Below are 18,743 nucleotides of genomic sequence, written 5' to 3'. Positions count from 1 at the left end.
AAAAGAAGGTGTAATTTTCCCCAAAGAGGAGTAAAAACATTTGGTGCCGTACATGTGGCTGTGTGACTGACAGATCTGTTTAATCCCTGTTTTCACTCGCTATACAGTCGTATTTCCTTTAAAGATGGCTCGTCATTAATATTTAAGAGAAAGAGGAGAGCCACAATTTTACTCTCTTGGCATCTCCGAGGACACCCCAGACTGTCACAATTTCATTCTGTATCACCTCTGGTCGCTCTCATACTACTAGAATAATGGGATCACAGTCACTTCCACACTCCATAACCAGGATTTATAGGGAAATCAAAAGAGGGCCTTGCCGCTTGAGGGGATGTGGAGCTGGCTTGGGGAAAGAGACGGACTAAGAGGAGGGAGATGAACAGAACAAGAAATGTATTGAGTTAGTCAAAGAGGGCCAGAGCAAGAGGAGCAGTCCCAGAGGACCAGCGCTGAGAGCTCTGGTTCCAGCCGGAGCAGGTGGGTGGAGGGGCGACCGGGGGTCCGGCTGTGACACCGTATCAGCAGCCGGAGGGGGCGGGAGCTGGAGAGACGACCCGGGGCTCTGACTTGCACACTCCCACACTCCTGGCATCAGGACACGAGTAGACAGACCTAAGCCCCTGAAGCCTCTCCAAGCCCCACTCCTCCACGCTCCGAGAAGCTATTGGGAACACTTTCATTATTAACCTCCCCCTTCATCTCCTCCTCCCCCTCCTGCTCACTCCTGACACCCAACCCGCCTTCCAATCCCTCCTCTCCTCGCTCTCTCTCGCTCTTTCTCTGATTGCGCTGTGCCGTCTGTGCTGAGAAAGTACAGAGTGTGGCCGGACCTCGAGCCAATGGATTACACTTCAATTCAGAGGGTGGTGGGGAGTAAGAGGCTGTAGAAGGTTGTTGCTGGAAAACCAAGACCATTAACTGACTATTAATAAATAAAATGTGTATGCATTTGCTATCTTTCTCTTTCTTTCTTTCTTTCTTCCTCCTGTGCGTTCATAGTTCTTTCCTTCCTTCCTTCCTTCCTTCCTCCTGTCTGTCCAACCTTCTTTCCTTCTCCTCCTCCTTCCTTTCTTCATTAGTAGCTTCACGAGCTAAAGGCGGCTGATCCAGAGTCAAATGATGAAGTGGGTTAGTTCCGTTAACTGACCACTTTCACGTTGCACAGGTTTGCAAGAGGTTTTCGTGTTAAATGATTTTCACCTGCACTTATAAGTAATATAGGAATGATCTCCACATTTAATTCATGTGGGAACACAGCCTCACATTGCTCTGCATTTCACTTGTCAAACTCCTCCAGTGTTATTCCGACTTGACAGCATGCAGAAACAACTCATTATATTTGTTTCCAGTGTCCTAACAGAGAGCTGACAGGGGAGGGGGGGAGGACTCACTGTTACTGGCATATTTAATTACACCAAATCCACTTCAATGCTTTGAGGGAAACATTTTGGCAAACAGCTTCTTTGATGGGCCGAGTTAAGTTTGATTAAAAATAATTCTCAATATCAATTAGAAAATCAAATGAAGCATCTACACAAGGCGCTCAGACGCTGTTTGTTGTCCTCGCCATGGAATCTGAATGCAAGTCATATTTTTGACCCGTTCAAATGATTAATTCAATAAACGCACACACTGCTTTGAATGAGTAATCCAGAGAGAGTCACTTTGATTTGTATTGGTATGCATGGTCGTACAGCTACAGTTGATTGTTAAGAGACTCGAAAGTGTAAAGACAAAGTGGTAGAGCCGTCTTTCTGGAGTCAAGGTTGCACAGCCAGTTTACATTCTTGTATCTTCCCTGAAACCACTGGGCTGTAGTGAATGAGGTTAAGCCTCTAAACAGAGACAACATACTTAGACTCAGCGACAAAAAGACATGCTTACACATGCTAACCTCTGCCCCTCAAAACATACACACACATACACAACCCTGCTGTGTCAGTCTTCTGTCCCTTTCAAGCGTTAGCATCAAATCAGTATGTACACAGGCCATTTAGAGACTTCAAAGTTTAGTGTTGGCTGCAGGGGTGAAAGCTCAGCATCCCACTAACATCCCTCGACAGGCCTGGGGGCTGGCAGATAAAAAGCTTAAACCCAAACAGCAAAGAATCTCTGCCCTGGTTAGCGCCTCTCCAGGCTCCGTCAGATCAATATGTTTTAACCTTGCCGCAAAGGATCTTATAATAATTTGAATTCCACATCAGATGGCAGTTTATAGACACGTACAGCTGTTAACAGGGACGGGGCGTGTTGGAGAAAGAGTTACTGAATCCTTTCTTCTGTCACCTTGGTTGTTGGATAAGAACGGTGCAGATTCAGAACAAAGAGAAAAGGCACAACAAACTGCTGCTTTCAATTTGTCTAAACTTGAGACGCCGCAGTTTAGAAGGATGTGAAAACACTCGCTGTGCAAATGTCATGTTACTTTCTCCAAACATTATCATCTCTCTTGCGTTAGCCATGTAGGCAATCATCGCAGGGCCACCGAGAGAAAGTAGAGCAGACATTGGGGCGACGGGGGGGCTCTCCGCGGGACAGGGAAGGGGATGTTGCCTAAAAGACTAACACATTTGACATTTGCTTTGTCAACAGCTCGAGGTTTTATGACTTTGTGTCGAGTTTGTTCTCCAGCGCTGGTGTTTTCTTCGGTGGCAGTGAACTGCAGTCCCCGGCAGATTGCCTGCGCTCTTATGCATTCCACCTCCCACACAGTTCATTGTTCACACTTTGACAAAGTCACACCACATGTCCTTGGGGTAATGTCGTTTTACATCACCACACAACGGCGTTCCATATTTTGAGTGATGCATAGCTGTTCTCTCCAGACACTGAGCCAACCATGACTCAAGACATGAGAACGCCCATCCATCAATAATGTGTATGATTCAATAAATGCAAACATCCTCGACCAAGTCGAGCTTCTGTAGACTTATACAGAATACATACACATATAACTTTTTTTAAATAAACTACAGTCGTCACTTACTAACAATACTAGCAATAGTAACAATAAATATGACAATTTGCGAATAATTTTAATTTTCTTTTTTTTAAATAAAATAATGCACTATATTTTCAAAAATAAATTCTTTGCTCAAAGATTTAGAGCTAACAGTAAACAAAGAATGACTTAAATGTGCACCTGCATGCATGTTGGACATGTACTTGGTGTAAATTGTGGCACCTTTACGGCCCCTGATTTGAAACAATTCTAGTTCCACCACTGGGCCTGGCATAATCAGTGTGTCTTAGCCTCTGTCGTACTTTGGAAATCATCTGACAATTACAACGCTGCTAATTCCAACACTTGTTTCACCAACATCACATTGTGTCATGTCATTACGTGCTAATGTGTTTGCCTCGAGGTAAAAAATAAAAAATTAGGCTTCATGACGGGAATGTTTGCCTCAGGACGGGTTTACCTGGGAATATCTTGATTAACAAATTTAATGTGTTTTGTCTGTTTTTTATCGGAACAACCAATGCCAGTGTACCCTTGAGCAAGGCAATTATCTAGCAACAGCTCTGATGAAGTTTTGTTCACAGCAAAAACTCCAGAACAAATATAGGAATGGCCCATCTGCTGTTATGTGTTTGTGTGTGTGTGAGTATGTCAGTAAAACAGAATTTAGAATGAGGGCTGAACACATTTACAATATGTATGTTTGCCTTAAGCTAAGACAGCTACAGCTAATCAGGGGCATTATGTGAAAATAAGAGTGGGTTGTACGAAAGCAAGCACTCTGCACTTCTTATTTTTCACATAGCATTTGCCAGATTTGTTTGAAAGTCTGCAAAGTGAAAGTCCAGCTAGAAAAAAACACATAGTGTGACAGTTTTTTCTGTCATATGTTTTTCAAATGGACAAAAATAGGTTTTCAGGAATATTAACAGAAAAGCAAACGTTCCTTTAGCCCCAAAGCCACTGCGGGGGTTAGGCCACAGTGTTTTAATATTGAATGCTATGCTTTTAAGTGAAGCCTTCTCTCAAATTCTAAGGCACAGGATTTCACCAGAAGTGCTTCAGAAGAAGTGGGCAGAGAAGTTTGGCCTTTTGAGAGCAGGCACATTAGTAGACAGTATTTGCTTATATCTTAAAGAGCTGTGGCTTCTTGATGTAGCTGCTACGACTCTTTTAGTACGTTTTTAGCAAACTATGGGTAATGCACCTCCCAGCTCCTGCACCCTGTAACCCATAGGCCTTGTCCGTCGGTGACTTACAAAGAGAGAGCTTGAAGAGCCGCCTTCCAATGAGTTTCATGGTCTTACCTTTTTCAGTCGGAGAATCCCCTCTTGTGTCTGCGCGTCCGTTACAATCTCAAACGTGCCTTGGTCGTCTCCCTCGATGATGCTGTATGTTGACTTGGCATTCTCACCGATGTCTCTATCGTTTGCCTTCACCTTGCCTCCCATCTTTCCTATCGGTAGGTTTTCTGGGATCACAAACTCATACAGACCTGGGGAGAAAGAGACAGAGCTCTTTGGTTTCCAGAAATGTTGATCAAATTAGACTGAAAGCCTATTACAGTACTGCATCATCATTAGACATTACAACATTTAGAGGAATTAGTTTCCGAGGAGCCTGTTTGATGAAATTTACTAAATAACATTTATTTTTCCCAATAATGACCAATCAGAGGTTGAGTCATTTAGAGCAGCAGTAATTTGTTTATCCTCATAATTTGATTGGGGATGTTTGAGGTCCTGAAGTTACTTACTTTTGGAAAACTTTGGTGGATTGTCGTTGATGTCCATTAGCGTGATGGTGACTGTCGTAGTTCCTGACAAGCCCCCCATGTGACCCCCCATGTCCTTGGCCTGGATGACCACCAGGTATTCCTCTCTCATCTCGCGATCCATCTCATGGAGAGCAATCTTTATGGTTCCTAGAGGTGGAAACAGTTCATTACACATTAATGCAATTATACACATGACTGATATACTCTGCACATCATTTTAATGATGCACATGCGAGTATGCACAAGCACGCACAAGAAAAAAGCGAGGCATACAGTAACCTTGACGCCCACCTTCTCTCTGGGTTACTACATGCATTATTTCAGACCATGACTTCACAAAACAGGGACTCCATACCAAGCAGAGATAAAGAATTCTCCGCAGGTTTGTTCTGTGAGAAAGCACAGTCTGTGTGAGCATAGCAAGGTGGTCATGACTGAGCTAGTTCCAGCCCTTAGAATCAGCTGTGTTTGTTTTCAAATGCGTTGTTTCGCTGTCTGCAGTCATTTGTATTCTGATTGAGTGTGAATTATGCTGTCTGTCTTGTATAATCTTGAATATTGTATGCAGAATGGACCTTATTGACTCTGCCACAGCGCTGAATATAAAAAGGGCTCAGCACCGGCATATACGGATAATCCACTCAGGAAACAGAGGCCCGCAGGATCATCAAATGAATATAAAACCCCTCATAAAAGCCAAGCTTTGGCATGACACCCTGCCTTGGTCCTGAGCTGCCTCAGACAATGAGAATATGTTTGGCTATGATGAAAAACATGTGAGCGGATAGGACGCTGTCTGTCACTGCATTTTCTATAGATTCTTTCTTTGAGATGTGGCCCGATTTCAGGTTGTGTTTTGCTTTCACACGCACCACTGATGATGTGACAACCGAACAATGTAAAAGGAGAGGAGTTGAATATTTTAGTCAAAATAATGACCTGACCTCATTGCAGGACAGTATTGTAGGAGGAAGAAGCAATAACCTTTGAGTTCAGATTTCTTTTTATAAATATGTATCTTATCCAATACAACAAGCTTTTTTATTTATGTTTCACCAGGCTTGGGGCATTTCTTTCCTCCACCATAAGAATTGTATGTTGTTACTAGCTTCATTCCCTATAAGAGTGGATCACATTGCAGCCATAGACCACAATTCCCAGAACCAGAAGCATGTGAACAAATATGTCAATATTTAATGTTTTTTATCTTGCCAAAAAAAGCTATTTATTGACATCCATAATGTACAACCCATAAGCACTTTTTGGGGGACAGCATACTATTATATGGACTTTTCATTTTTTGTCAGCTGTTTATTCATGCTGCAAATCTTATGTTCTATCACCTCACAAAAGATTTTCTATGGATTCACATCTGGTGCCTGGGGAGGTCACTGAACTCACAGTTGTGTTCATGTTCAGATGGTATATTGTGGCTATAAATTGATGCACGTGGTCAGCAACACTATTCAGAGAAGCTGTGACATTTAAACAATGATTGATAGGTGTTCAGGGCCCAAAGTGTGCCGGGAAAACACTCACCACCCCCAACACACTGCCACCACGTGGATGGAGTATTGACATAAGGCAACTCTGGTCCATGCACGTTGATGATGCCAGATTGTGACTCTACCATCTGAAGCCGCTGCAGAAAACCAGATTCATTAGACCTGGTTTTTCAGTCTTCAACTTTCCAGTGTTGATGATACTGTATCCATTGCAGCCTCAGATGTCTGTTCTGCTGGTGTAGTTTCCCCACCCCAAGGCTCAACATGATGATGATTTTCTGCTCATCACAGTTGTAAAGAGTAGTTGTCTGAGTTCCTGGATCCTTTCTGTCAGCTTGAGCTCGACCAGCAATTTGCCTCTGACCTGTCAACAAGACGTTTCAGTCCACAGAACTGCTGCCCTTCTGGCTGTGTTTTATTTTCACAACATTCTGACTAAACTCTAGGGACTGTTCTCTGTGGAAATCCCAGGAGATCAGCAGCTTCACAAAAACTCAAACCAGCCTGTCTGGCAGGAACATTCCCAGTCTGATTGGTGTTGAAGTTGAACTTTAACCAGAGCTTCTGACCTGTATCTTTATGATTGTGCTGCCACATGATTTTCGGATTGAATAATTGCATGAATACACAAGTGTACAGATGTTCCTAAAAAAGTGATCTGAACATCCCCTGTATTACAGCTGCACTTTGTGACACCACACAAATAATTTATTTTCTGTAGTGGACTTATCGAAATGTCATTGGTCTGAGATCAATTTTTAGCACATGTCATACATTTATGAATAATTATCTCGTATCATGGTGGTCGACTGTTTCCAGCCGTCCAACCAGAGCATTGGACTATTTTCAGTTTAATTATCCAAGACACAGACAGGCTAAAAGGCATGTGCTTTAACTACATGCCAGAAGCCCAGAGAGGTTTAATTAAGCAGCTCTTGGAGAAAGAACACCTCACAGAAAATGACATATTCTTTGAGCACTCTTGTAAATGTTAGAGGACCAGTGTATAGGGCTTAGTGGCCACTAGTGGTGATGTTGGAGATTGAAACCAACTTAATACCTCTCCACTCCCCCCTGCCTTCTAAAGTGGAGGGAGAACCTTAAGAGGATTTGCTTTAAAAAAGGAAAAGGCCCTCTCTTGAACCAGTATATGGTTTGTCCACTCTGGACAAACCATATACTGGTTCAAGAGAGGGCCTTTTCCTTTTTCAGTCGAAGAACCCAGTCTCATTCTTAATTCTTGTTAACAAAAACACAATAATTCTTACTTTGACTTGATTATACACTAATGAAAGCATGATTATTAATATACTATATTTAATTTCTGCCCATAGATACCAATAAATACACTGATTCTCTAAAAATTTGATTATGTTGGTTTTATTAGATTTCAGGACAGGTAAAATTCTTTTAGCAGCACTCTATACTGGGCTACATTTCCTCCATTGTACTGTTTGTACACAGGACACAAAAAGAAAGTCTGAAGGACAAAGTGAGCGAACATCGACACAGCATCAGAAGTAGAAAGTATTCATTGTAAAACACTGCCTAGTTACATGAAGAACTACCTTCCTATTCATATTTCTGCTCTGCTCACAGGAATCCTGCTGTGCAGAAGCAATGTTTAGACTCGACATATTCTATTTTGTCACTAGTCGAAGCAGTAAATACTAATCGTGGGTCTGATTTTACCAAGGTAAGCTTACCTCCCTTCCACTCACACAAACAAATGAGTCCATAAATAAAATGAGCAACAAAAACAAGTCACACGCACGCACGCACACACACACACACACACACACACACACACACACACACACACACACACACACACACACACACGCAACATTCTTCAGTTACCCTCCTAGAAGCAGTGCTCTCATCTCTGTTGATCATCGTTAATTATTCAAATTAATTCCTAATCACTGAAAAGGGAGGATAGACAAACACTAATTTCCATAGAAATTTGCCTCGATTTTTTTTTTCACCGGCCATTAACCAAGTGATGAATTGGGGCATGATGTTTATTTATTTGTCGAATGCTTTTCATTTCCAATGTGGCGTTGTAAGTGTCAAATGCATTCTAATGGTTGTTTTCCCCTTACCTTTTATTTTTCATTAACATTCATTAAAACATCTGGCTCACTTGAATGAGCCATCTGCATGTGCTCCGCAATCACACAGAGCATGAATGCTAATCCTTAAACTGTCCGTTCAGCTCGTCTTCCACAGACATGTTCCTGCTGCAGATGCTCCTGGTTCGCGGCGACTAGAGAGACGATGGCGAGCGACAAATTCTATGTGTTGAACTGAGTGCTCATCCTAATTATGTACATAAATTTGGAGACTGCCTTTCTTCCAGCTTGTTTATTGTGTGCTGTTTTCCAAACTGTGAGCAGCCGATTTCCATCTCATTTCTTATTAATGTAATTTCACTATTATTTAATCATATTGCTTACAGACACATGTTAAAAAGTCAGCTGAAAAAGCAATTAAAGATCCAATCTGGAATCTGTTTTGAGATAACTTTATGCATGGTGACGCTGCTGAGGAGTTTGCCTTGTGAAAGAAGGAAGTAATTATTATTATTTTGAATTCATAACCCAGTGGTGTTACACAGCAGCATGTGAGTACTGGCCCCATTTATGCATTCAGGATGACCAGTCAGCTGATGAAAACACACAGTGAAGCAAAGCTCAGCTCATATGATTCCTATAATTCCTTAGTTTTAATAATGAATTCCGTGCAGCCCATTATTGAATCACGGTGATATTGAGTATATCACTGACGATCAGATGGCCTAGTTAAACCAGGACAAACATAATGGAGGAGACATTGTATTTGTCTCGATGTATTCCAGTGATAGAGGCATATATTTCTTCCTCAGCCCACCTACATGTGCATGTGTAGCCTGAATGTGCGTATGAGCCTCACTCAGCTCCATTCGCAGTAGATCATTATAAGGGCCAAGGTGGTTTTATTATGCAGATTCCAATAACCTGGGTGTAATATTCTTTGTATGAAATTATTTCCATTCGTGGTGTCCTTAACTGTTGTCTGATTAAACCTGGTAAAGATCTCTGTGAGGCCTTATTGAAATTACAGCCAGCCACTAAGACACAACAACAAACTTATTTCTGTTTCACTCTGCTGTGTGGGTGCTTATATTTTTCTTATTCAATATTTCTGTTTTCTTACCACATCGTTGCATTATTTCACGTTTTCCTTAAAGCTACACACGTTGAGTTTTAACTATAGCGCCCCAAGTAACACACATTTTGTGTGTGTGTGTATGTGTGTGTACTGTTTATGTTTTGAAACACGGAGTTAGTGTGCAGCTGTAGAGGAACGGGGTAGAGAGGGGAGCGAGCCTGCGAGCCTGACTTAACAGCAGCATCATGCAGCGATAATCTAAAAGCATTTCAAAAAACAGATGGGCCGAGTTACCTGAAGTCCTGTTGTTGTTGTTACACAACTTTTCAAGCCATAACCAACACTGTCAGCTCCCTTTTAGGGTGCATTTTGTAAAGCTGTCCCCCCACAGGCTCGCTGAAATGGTGGGGAGGTTACATAATAGCGTCTGCATATACATAACAGTTAACTACACTCATTAACACAGTTGCCATGTGGTCTTCTGATAAGTGCTTTTTTTTTTTCTTTTTTTACAACAAACCCCTTTTTTGTCCTTTCGGAATTTATACGCATTTTAAAACCTAATGCACCACAACAGAGTGAGATTACCTCAGGTGGGCCAGCAGGTGGGGAAGCTGTTGCATTTCTACCTGCTGGAATCTCTGCAACTTGTAGCACCTGCAGGCAGCTAACATGCACATTGAGGGGCCACCCTCCTCGCTCGCTGATGTCACCTCAGCCTCTGTCTTTCATTGAAATCCACTGTACTGGCAGCACGGAGACCTTCATCAGCTGCCAAGACTCAGACACCATTAGAAATTCATACAAACTGAACCATGCATATTAATGATATTTTAATGAATTATAAAGAATTTGTTTTAAAAAGATACTTTAAGCAGGAGGACTGTACAGCGGGAGTGCCAGCGGGAAATGGTTTCCGTAGATATACAGCCGAATGTTCATGTATATTCATGTAATCAGGATGTTGATGTTTCAGCTCGTGTTTAGATGTCACAGTTTACCAAGTAGCCCCAGACTTCAGAGCCAAAAAAGCAAAACTGATTTCCTCGTAGATCAAACCTTGCGTCTTCGAAATTATGTTGATATAGTTCTAAATTACCTCACCAGTTACAGCGCGGTGGCAGCATAATCGATGTCTGGATTACGTTCGCAGGCAACATCATTTTTGAATGAATGATGGCTCGCATTGATTATCAGCAACAGAGTCGCCAGGAAGTGGCTGGGGTGGATGACAGGCAAACAAAGCCCTCCTCCAGCCCCTTTCACACAACCTGTTCGAGGCGTGACTGCCTTTATTACGCTTCACTGTTCTGTGTTAAAGGTACACACACGTATTAGGTGCATTGTTTCTTTTTTGCAGAGAGCCGCCGTTGTCACACCTGCTTGTCGAAGGCTGACATGCCTCTGATTCTGGAACGCCGCCATGCTATCTGAAATCACACACTGTGGCGGCAATATGTCGGCTCGTATTGCAGGGCTTGCAATAATTAACCAAGTGATGAATTGGGACGTGATGCTTATTTATTCATTAAATGCGTTTCATTTCCAATGTGGAGTTCTAATCATTCCCCACTGCTCAAAGTGGCCACAGCTGCAATCCAAACATCCAGGTTTCTGCTGGAGGTCCCGAAAGCTTAAAACAGGCTTCAGAGCTGAGGTCAGAGCTCACACTACAAATTTGCATCAACGTATAATAAGTCAGACACCTCTAAGGTAATGTTATTCGTGACTGTCATTTCGATGTACTTACCTCGAGTCTTGGTCAAACTCTGATAGCCCACTACTTGACCTGAGGTGACCTTGTAAGCTCATTTATCTCAGTCGAGGCAGGTAATGAAAAAGGACAATGTTTAAATACTAAAAGGTTCTGGCCTAATGTGCTTGGCCCCTGTCTGGAAGAAAAAGACTATTGAAATAATCCTTAGATGTAATCACTGTCTCACTGTAAAGCCAATTTCTTCCCTTTTCTTCCCATTATGGGCGTGGCGTCCATTGATTACATTTTGTAATACATTATGTTCTCCATTGGTTAGAAACAGACAAAGCATTTGCACACTGTATTAATAGCTCTCATTAAATTTAATGAAGCAAAGTTTCGATCTCGCAGAGATCTTCTTCAGGCTTTGTCAGGCAAACAATGAATAACAGCACAAAGAGCTCTGTTGGATAGTCTGCCCCACAGAGGTGTCGTCCTTTTGTGTCTCCTTTTTTAAAAGTCATACAGGATTATATTGGTCCCCTCTATTGTTGAGTGCAAAACTCTAAAACACCAAACTACTGTACTTACCAAAATTAGCGTCTACGGAGAAATATGGTTGCCCCTCTAATATACTGTAGACCAGTTTAGCGCTGTTTCCATACACTGGATCGTCGGCATCTGTGGCTGTCACCCGGGTAACTGTGGTACCTGTGGAACAGAGAGAGACAAAGTTATTAACTGAGTCATTACTTCACTGGGGACTTAGATGAGACTATTTCACTCTATGTGCTTTTGATTTGTTCAAAAGTCCAGTCTCATCTGTGCCATACTTTGTTGCCAATTGTGCTGCTCTAAATAACAGCAGCGTACAGTGAGTTTCATGTGTAGTCTTTTAATTTTGAAAGCAAGGGGATTCATCAAAACCCTAATGACGGAGAGAGCATGCCGCTACCGCTTGTGCACTATTGTGCATCAGACTCTCGCTTTGATAGAGAAAATCTTAAACACCCTCCCCCCTTATATTCAAAATAATAAAACAGGGCTGAATTGGTACAGCTTGTTCAATCATAAAATATGAATGTGCATAAAGAATTTGAATCTGTGTACTATTTTAAACTTAATATGTAAATTGAATAATACATTTCACAATATCCAACCATTTTCCATGATAAATTATTGCAAATAGCCCATCCCAAACATTGCAGCCATTCTATTTTTGAAACGAGAGCCACTGATTATTTATGACCGTCGTCAGTGAGTAAATGAGCTTGGCACAGGTGGAAGCTGTGTGAAATAAAAAGGCTGAAATAAAACATAAACTTTTCAATGCCCCTCTCCTTCCCATATGAAAATAAAATCCTACTACTTCCCCCTTCTGCAAAATAATAAACTACTCAACCCCTCTCCCCATAATAACTTTGTGCAGTGCTGAACCGAAACGGAAAAAGTTACCAATTTAACGTTTCAGTCTTCTTGAGCCGAACAACATGATATTAAACCCGGCATGTGTAGCTGGTAATGTGCCCTCCTTTGCCCTTAATTTGTCTCCCGATTGTGTGCGTGTGTACAGTTCTGTCGTCAAAGTGTCAATTACTTGTGGCAAATGTGACATGACTTCAGATGAAATATGTTATAACGGGCGTCTGGCCTAACTGAGCAAACCAGTCATGTCGGCGCTGATTAGTCATCTAACCTCTCGTAATGCTAGCCTCTGCTGGGTACGTTAGCTTGTGTGCAAATCAACATGACAGTGATGGATGTGTCACACACTTATTATAACACAGCAGGAACCGTAACCGTATGTACTAATGGCCAAATTATACTTTTACAAGATCTCCACCGCCGCTGGTGTTCCATAGGTAAAGAATGTGAATGTGCACAGCAGCAGGTGTATTGTGGCACCTGAAAACCCTGTTAAAGGCTACAAGGCAATCAAATGAACAATATAGCTGCTTTCAGACCCGCACTGAACCTCCTGAGGGGCTGTATGAGAGAACAAAAGTATCCGAGCCAGAGCCTCAGGACTTTCTCCAGAGTTTCTCCTGCCAGCCCCCCCAGTCAAACTCCAGATAATGACCAGATTCGACAGATGCAAAGATGAAAAAGAACTAATCAAAAATGAAACAGATATTTGAGCATGGAAAAGTGGAGCCACACACGTAGAAGACACTGACGGAGATGTCAAGAGAGCTTTTGGTGATAAGTGCCGATGTCGATGTGTGGATAAAAAAACGCGTGATCTCCGCTGCAGAATTGATACATTACATCCCGCCTCTGCCTGCTGCTCAACCCCTCGTCTGAACACTGAGCGGAGAATCTCCTGCTGAGTTGTTCACGTGTGAAAGGAAACCTCCGGAGACAGTCCAGACCCCCACCGTACGGACATTTATCTCTTAAAACCGCTTGTGTCTCTGAGCCCCACACATCAAGACACAAAGAAAACACTTTTGCCTGCGTAGAGAGATTTGTCCAATTAAAAGTTTAGCTATGTTAATGTAGGTGTTGGTACGAGTATTTAAAAAAATGCTAATTTAATATCACCACTCCTTTAACACCAGAGCAATCAGCCATTACTCCCACAGCAACAGTACTGTATGTAGCAGCAACAAGGTTTTCTTATTGAAGCAGCTCTATGAGGTTTGCAGGAAATGTATGCAGGGACCTTAATCAATATACTAAGTCTCAAACGCTCAAGGCAAATCAGAAAATAGATTAGTGTCAGTTCAATCCGCCATTGACGGCTCCATTACAAGGTATCAGGGAAAAACTGAATATAAAGTGACTATTAACTAATTAAACGTATCCCTTTTAGTTCACAGTGACCCGGCTCCTCATCTGTCTCAGTGTGAGGGAGCGTGTGTCGGGGGAGAGGGGGAAAAAGACGGCGAGAAAAGATGCTGACACGCTGACAGTGAGCAACGTGCGAGCAGGAGGCTACAGATGGTATGGTAATTGTTTCAGGGAAAGATGTTTAGAGGTGTTCTGACAACAAAGGGAGATGTCCCTTGTCGCAGACGGCGCAGGTCCTGCCACAGGCACCTAAGTCTGTCCACCGCAGAGTGCAAGAAAAAATAATAAAGGCTTGTAGTACCAAGTACCAAGTGCAAGTTTTGGCTGTGACACTGTGATTCAGAGGTTCCAGTCATGAATTAAAACATGAAAATAAAAAATGCAGTGCCAGATGTGACAGAAACACAGTCCCTGCAAAGCACACAGTACTTACAGTGTGTAACCCACAAATCAGACATCTGTATTCTGTTGGCATATCGGCTTTTGCTGGCTCTACAAGCACCGAGACAACCCCCAGCTGACCGGCTGACGAATGTGGAGCACAATGATGACTAAAGATACATCTAACCTACAAGGAATTCAAAACAAACTCAGGGAATACATATTTTATTAAAAAAAAAAAAGAGGAAGAACATTTCAGCTCAGTGTAACCACCGCAAAACACAGAGGGGCTTTCATCAACAGGACTTCACCATAGATGTTTTTTCAGATCCGCATGGTGTGTTTGAACTTGTCTCCCTCTTTATGCCGTCAGCTACATGTGTCCACCGCTGATTAATAGTCACCACTGTGTCTGTGGTCCTGTAACAGCAACACAAAGCAAAAGCCACCTTTACTCTCCAACTGGAGTAGGAGTTTCACTGTTGCAACCCAATTATTTCACAGTGAAAGAGCCTCAAGTGCTCCTCTGAGACAGAGGTGTTCTAGTAATTCATACTCTTATGATGACCTATGCTGTTATGTTGCCAGAGCTTACCTTGTAAATTTCCTACCGCTTGTTACAACCCATGCCTGCTGCAGTGTTTGGATCACAGCGGATCAATGAGCCCTTTTTGTTCCTGCGTTTCTTCTGTCTCTCAGCAAAAAAAAAGGGGGACATTATAACTTGATGTCAGCTGCTGATAGACCTGGAATTTTTTCTGCTTTAATCCAATAAACTCACTCGCAATTTACATGTGATTCAGTTGTCACATTTCACAATAGGCATTAGAGCCGCACCTCGCTGCAATGACTGTACACACCATAGGCCGCATGTGGTTTGTTGAAAATATCACATCAACACACCAGATGTTGGTATGTAACACCTGAGTCGACTGTTCATAGCTCTGCCCGAACAAGACATCAGTACATGAAAACTTCTCAGAAATGTGTTAAATAAGTAAATAGAATGTCCAATAAATGGGCTGAAAGAATGGAAGGAAACATAATTATATGACTCTTATCCTACAGATGTGTGCAATAATCCAAATTGGTGTACTCATGCAGAAACGCTGGAAAGCAAATTATACCCTGCCATAGGTGTTTGCCAATTGTCAAAATGAATAGACAGCTAAGGAAATTGCACCTCTTTTTTTCTGAGATACAGAGCCTTATCTGTCTTAAAGTTAAATTACTACCACTACATAGGGAGAAGGCAGCCATCTACGCATCCCTAATTATGAAAAGTACCTTCGCACTTCTAAAAGGTGTCGGACTATTGCAAACGGGCTTTATAAATTCAGTTACACTATGGATTGGAGTGGGGGTAGTAGAGGGTAGGGAAAAAAAAAATCTTCATAAAAACAGTTGAACCAGTGAAGCATGAAATGGCTCCCTCTTCCTTTCCCTCCCACAGGGGCAAAATGCTCCTCACCACCCATGATAAAAAAAATGAGGGATTAGGAAAGCCAGTGTTTTGGTCCTGTTTCAAGATTAGTTCATCCTTCCCCTTGATAATGCACAGAAATTCCAGGGACACTGCAGAAATGGAAGCAGCTGTAGGGCCATAAGCTCAATTGTAGGAGGAATATTGTCTCTGGCTTTTATTTGAAGCCTGTAGCATTGTGGCAGTTACAATAATAGCATCACAACACCTATAAACTTCCAGGGATAGAAAAAGCTGAATGGCTCCTTCATAACAAAAGCTGCGCATGGAGGAATTAGCCATGTAAAAAGCCTACAATGGAACATATCTTCACATGAAATGCACATGTAGTCCTGTGCGCTCTACGGCTTTGGCAGCATACCTGAAGTGTTACTTACAGACTATTCTTGGTCAACCCTGTTAGAGATGTAGAAGGACAGTCAGTGCAATCATGCTATTTCCAGACTAAATGGATTCGTCTCACTTGCCCAGACACTGAGAGATTGCATGGATCCTTCTCCTGGGAGAACGACTCTCCCTCTGTTGGTTTGGGCAGTAACCCACAGGGTGACACGCATCAAGCATGTATGAAAATACAGCCTGCATTTACGGTTGTCTTCCCACACTAAGTGTAATCTCATTAATCACATCCGGAAGTTCACAGGATTTAATACCATGCCGATAATTCAAACACACATCATTTTCAAAGGTGCCATTACTGTATATGAGGCACTTACATCAAATTTACAGCTGTAGTTTTTTGGTTGAAGGGCCTCGGGCTCCTGATCGGGCCCCCGGAATAAAGACATGGGGGTCTAGCTTTCTGTTTTTATCAGGTGACACAAACAATAGGCCACACACTTCCTATTTACTCTGTACACTGGCTCAGTGATAGGAAATCAATAGGAATCTCCGCCGAACCAGAGAGGGGATAAATCGGGGGATGCAGCCCAATGTGACACACCACGGCTGTGGAAGGACATTGCAGCTTATTTCTGTGACACACAAACCCGCCACACAGCTTCATCTGCGTATAGCCTGCTTATTTCCAGAGAAGTATTGCAAGGATAATGAAACAGTGGAAGGTCATAAAGATGTAGGTTTGAGCCGGAGCGAGATGCTCATATGCAGACACTTAATGTTCACTGCAGGGTGGCCGGGAGAGGAAATTAATTTGAAAATTAAATACCACACCAGTCCACAGCTTTATCTACAGCTAGATATTTTTGGAGGACTTGTCAGGAGGAAATCTCCACCATTAAAAATGCAACGTTTTATTTGACAAACATGAGCATGATAAAATGTGTAAATGTAAAAAAATGTTAGATGTTCAACCCAGCTGGTGGCATCAGAAATGCTGCAGGATGATAAAGAGAGAACGAGGAACACTGCATTTTCTTGGCAAATTAACACCATTGTTTGAAACGGTGATAGGAGACATGCGATGAGCTCCTCCACAATTAGGAGAATCAAACAAAATGGATGAAAACAAAACATCATACGACCGCAGAATGCCAAACACTGCATGCACACAACTATTAGAAAGTCCTCATTATAACATTGACACACACACACAACGCTTTTTATTTTCTAGTTTATCTAACAAAACTATGAGCTCCCCTGTCACACAGATGCATCCCCCACCCACCCTATTGCCCAGAATTCACCCTTAGCATGCTTAGCACAAGTCAGCAAACTGCACCACAGGGAGGTACTCCCAGCTCAAGCACCATCATACCCATAATCACTCAAAAAGAATGTGTCATTACAGTTCATTTACTATCGCTGGGATACTACACTGTCTACAATATCCTTACGTCCAACATGCAAGGCAGCTGTGTAACATCTCAGCTCTGCTCGGCTCAGACCAGCTCAGAAGCGTGAAGGGTATAAGACAGGGGGCATTCATATGTATGCGGGCGCTCAGCCATAGAGAAGGGATAAAACCGAGGCATGGGGAGAGCTGTGGGCTGCATCAGGCGTGGGGCTAACAGTGCCCCGCTGTGAGCGCTACCCGGGTAAAACAATACTGTTTATGTCTGACTGGCTTTACACTGCAGGGGTTGAAAGAGAGAGGCAGGAACGCTGGGATAAATAGAGGGAGGGGGGCAGAGGGGTAGAGATGCAGGAGTGTGCATAACAGCGCAGAATTGTGGGTGGTTTGTTTCTACAGTAGGGTAAGCACAAAGCTGATATTAGATAAAACAAAGTTGGAAGAAAAAGGGAAAAAAGTGGAACACACACACACACACACACACACACACACACACACACACACACCCCGTCTGGTAGCCTACAGCTATTAGTCAACAGCGGGTGAGAGCAGCTAAAAAAGTAAAATGTTGGCGTCTCAGAAGAAGTGTAGCTGTTTTTGATCATTTCTTTGAGAAATAAATGATTAAATTGCTTTTATAAAATGTCAGCTTGTTACATACAAACTACTTGGTGGTTAAAATTTGCACACTGCTATAAAAGCTACCATAACGTCAATGTTTTGGGTCACTCCCTTCACCCTCAGTAGATTCCAAGCTGTGACCTCTGGATACCTGGCCAGCAGAAAACATCAGAGAGACAAACCTATCCACTAGCTAGTGCACACGCTGTAGCATTTACAGGCTTAAGAGGCAGGCGTTCATTTCAGGAGACTGTGGAGACCAAAACAGAGCTAAAATGAGAGAGAACAGATTCAATTCACTAGATTAATTGAGGCACTACTGCAAAATGAATGCTAATGGTGGCTCCATGTCTGCTGGATGTGTAAATTGTCAACAACTTGCTAACAAGTTTGGCCACATCAAGGTTTTCACGAAGCAAACTGTTATTGCTCTGCCCTAAGTGGTCAAAGTAATCCCTTCATTCCAATTGAAAAGTATAGACACAAGTCACAAAATACAAAAAATCTGTTCTAATAATATCACAGCTTCATTTGAACAATCTATTAATCCTTCACTCCACCTGTGTCAAAGTCTTGTCACTACCACGGCAAACTACAGAAAGCCTGACACCAAACAAGT

At 42.4% G+C, this 18,743-nt stretch overlaps 1 protein-coding gene across 2 annotated transcripts in view; it reads right to left on the bottom strand.

The window, feature by feature from the left end:
- cdh8 (cadherin 8) overlaps window positions 1-18,743 on the bottom strand; it is a 92,579-nt gene that overhangs the window by 20,441 nt on the left and 53,395 nt on the right. For both annotated transcript variants that reach the window (XM_035155679.2, XM_035155759.2), the window contains exons 4-6: window positions 11,685-11,804; window positions 4,719-4,886; window positions 4,270-4,457 (exon numbers count right to left, since the gene is read on the bottom strand). In XM_035155679.2, the coding sequence (XP_035011570.1) occupies window positions 4,270-4,457; window positions 4,719-4,886; window positions 11,685-11,804 (476 nt within the window). The remainder of the gene's footprint in view (window positions 1-4,269; window positions 4,458-4,718; window positions 4,887-11,684; window positions 11,805-18,743) is intronic.

Source organism: Hippoglossus stenolepis, chromosome 1 (genome assembly GCF_022539355.2).
Source record: "Hippoglossus stenolepis isolate QCI-W04-F060 chromosome 1, HSTE1.2, whole genome shotgun sequence".
Taxonomy (NCBI): Eukaryota; Metazoa; Chordata; class Actinopteri; order Pleuronectiformes; family Pleuronectidae; genus Hippoglossus; species Hippoglossus stenolepis.
Note: the sequence above shows the minus strand (reverse complement) of the source record. Positions and strands in the feature narration are given on the sequence as shown.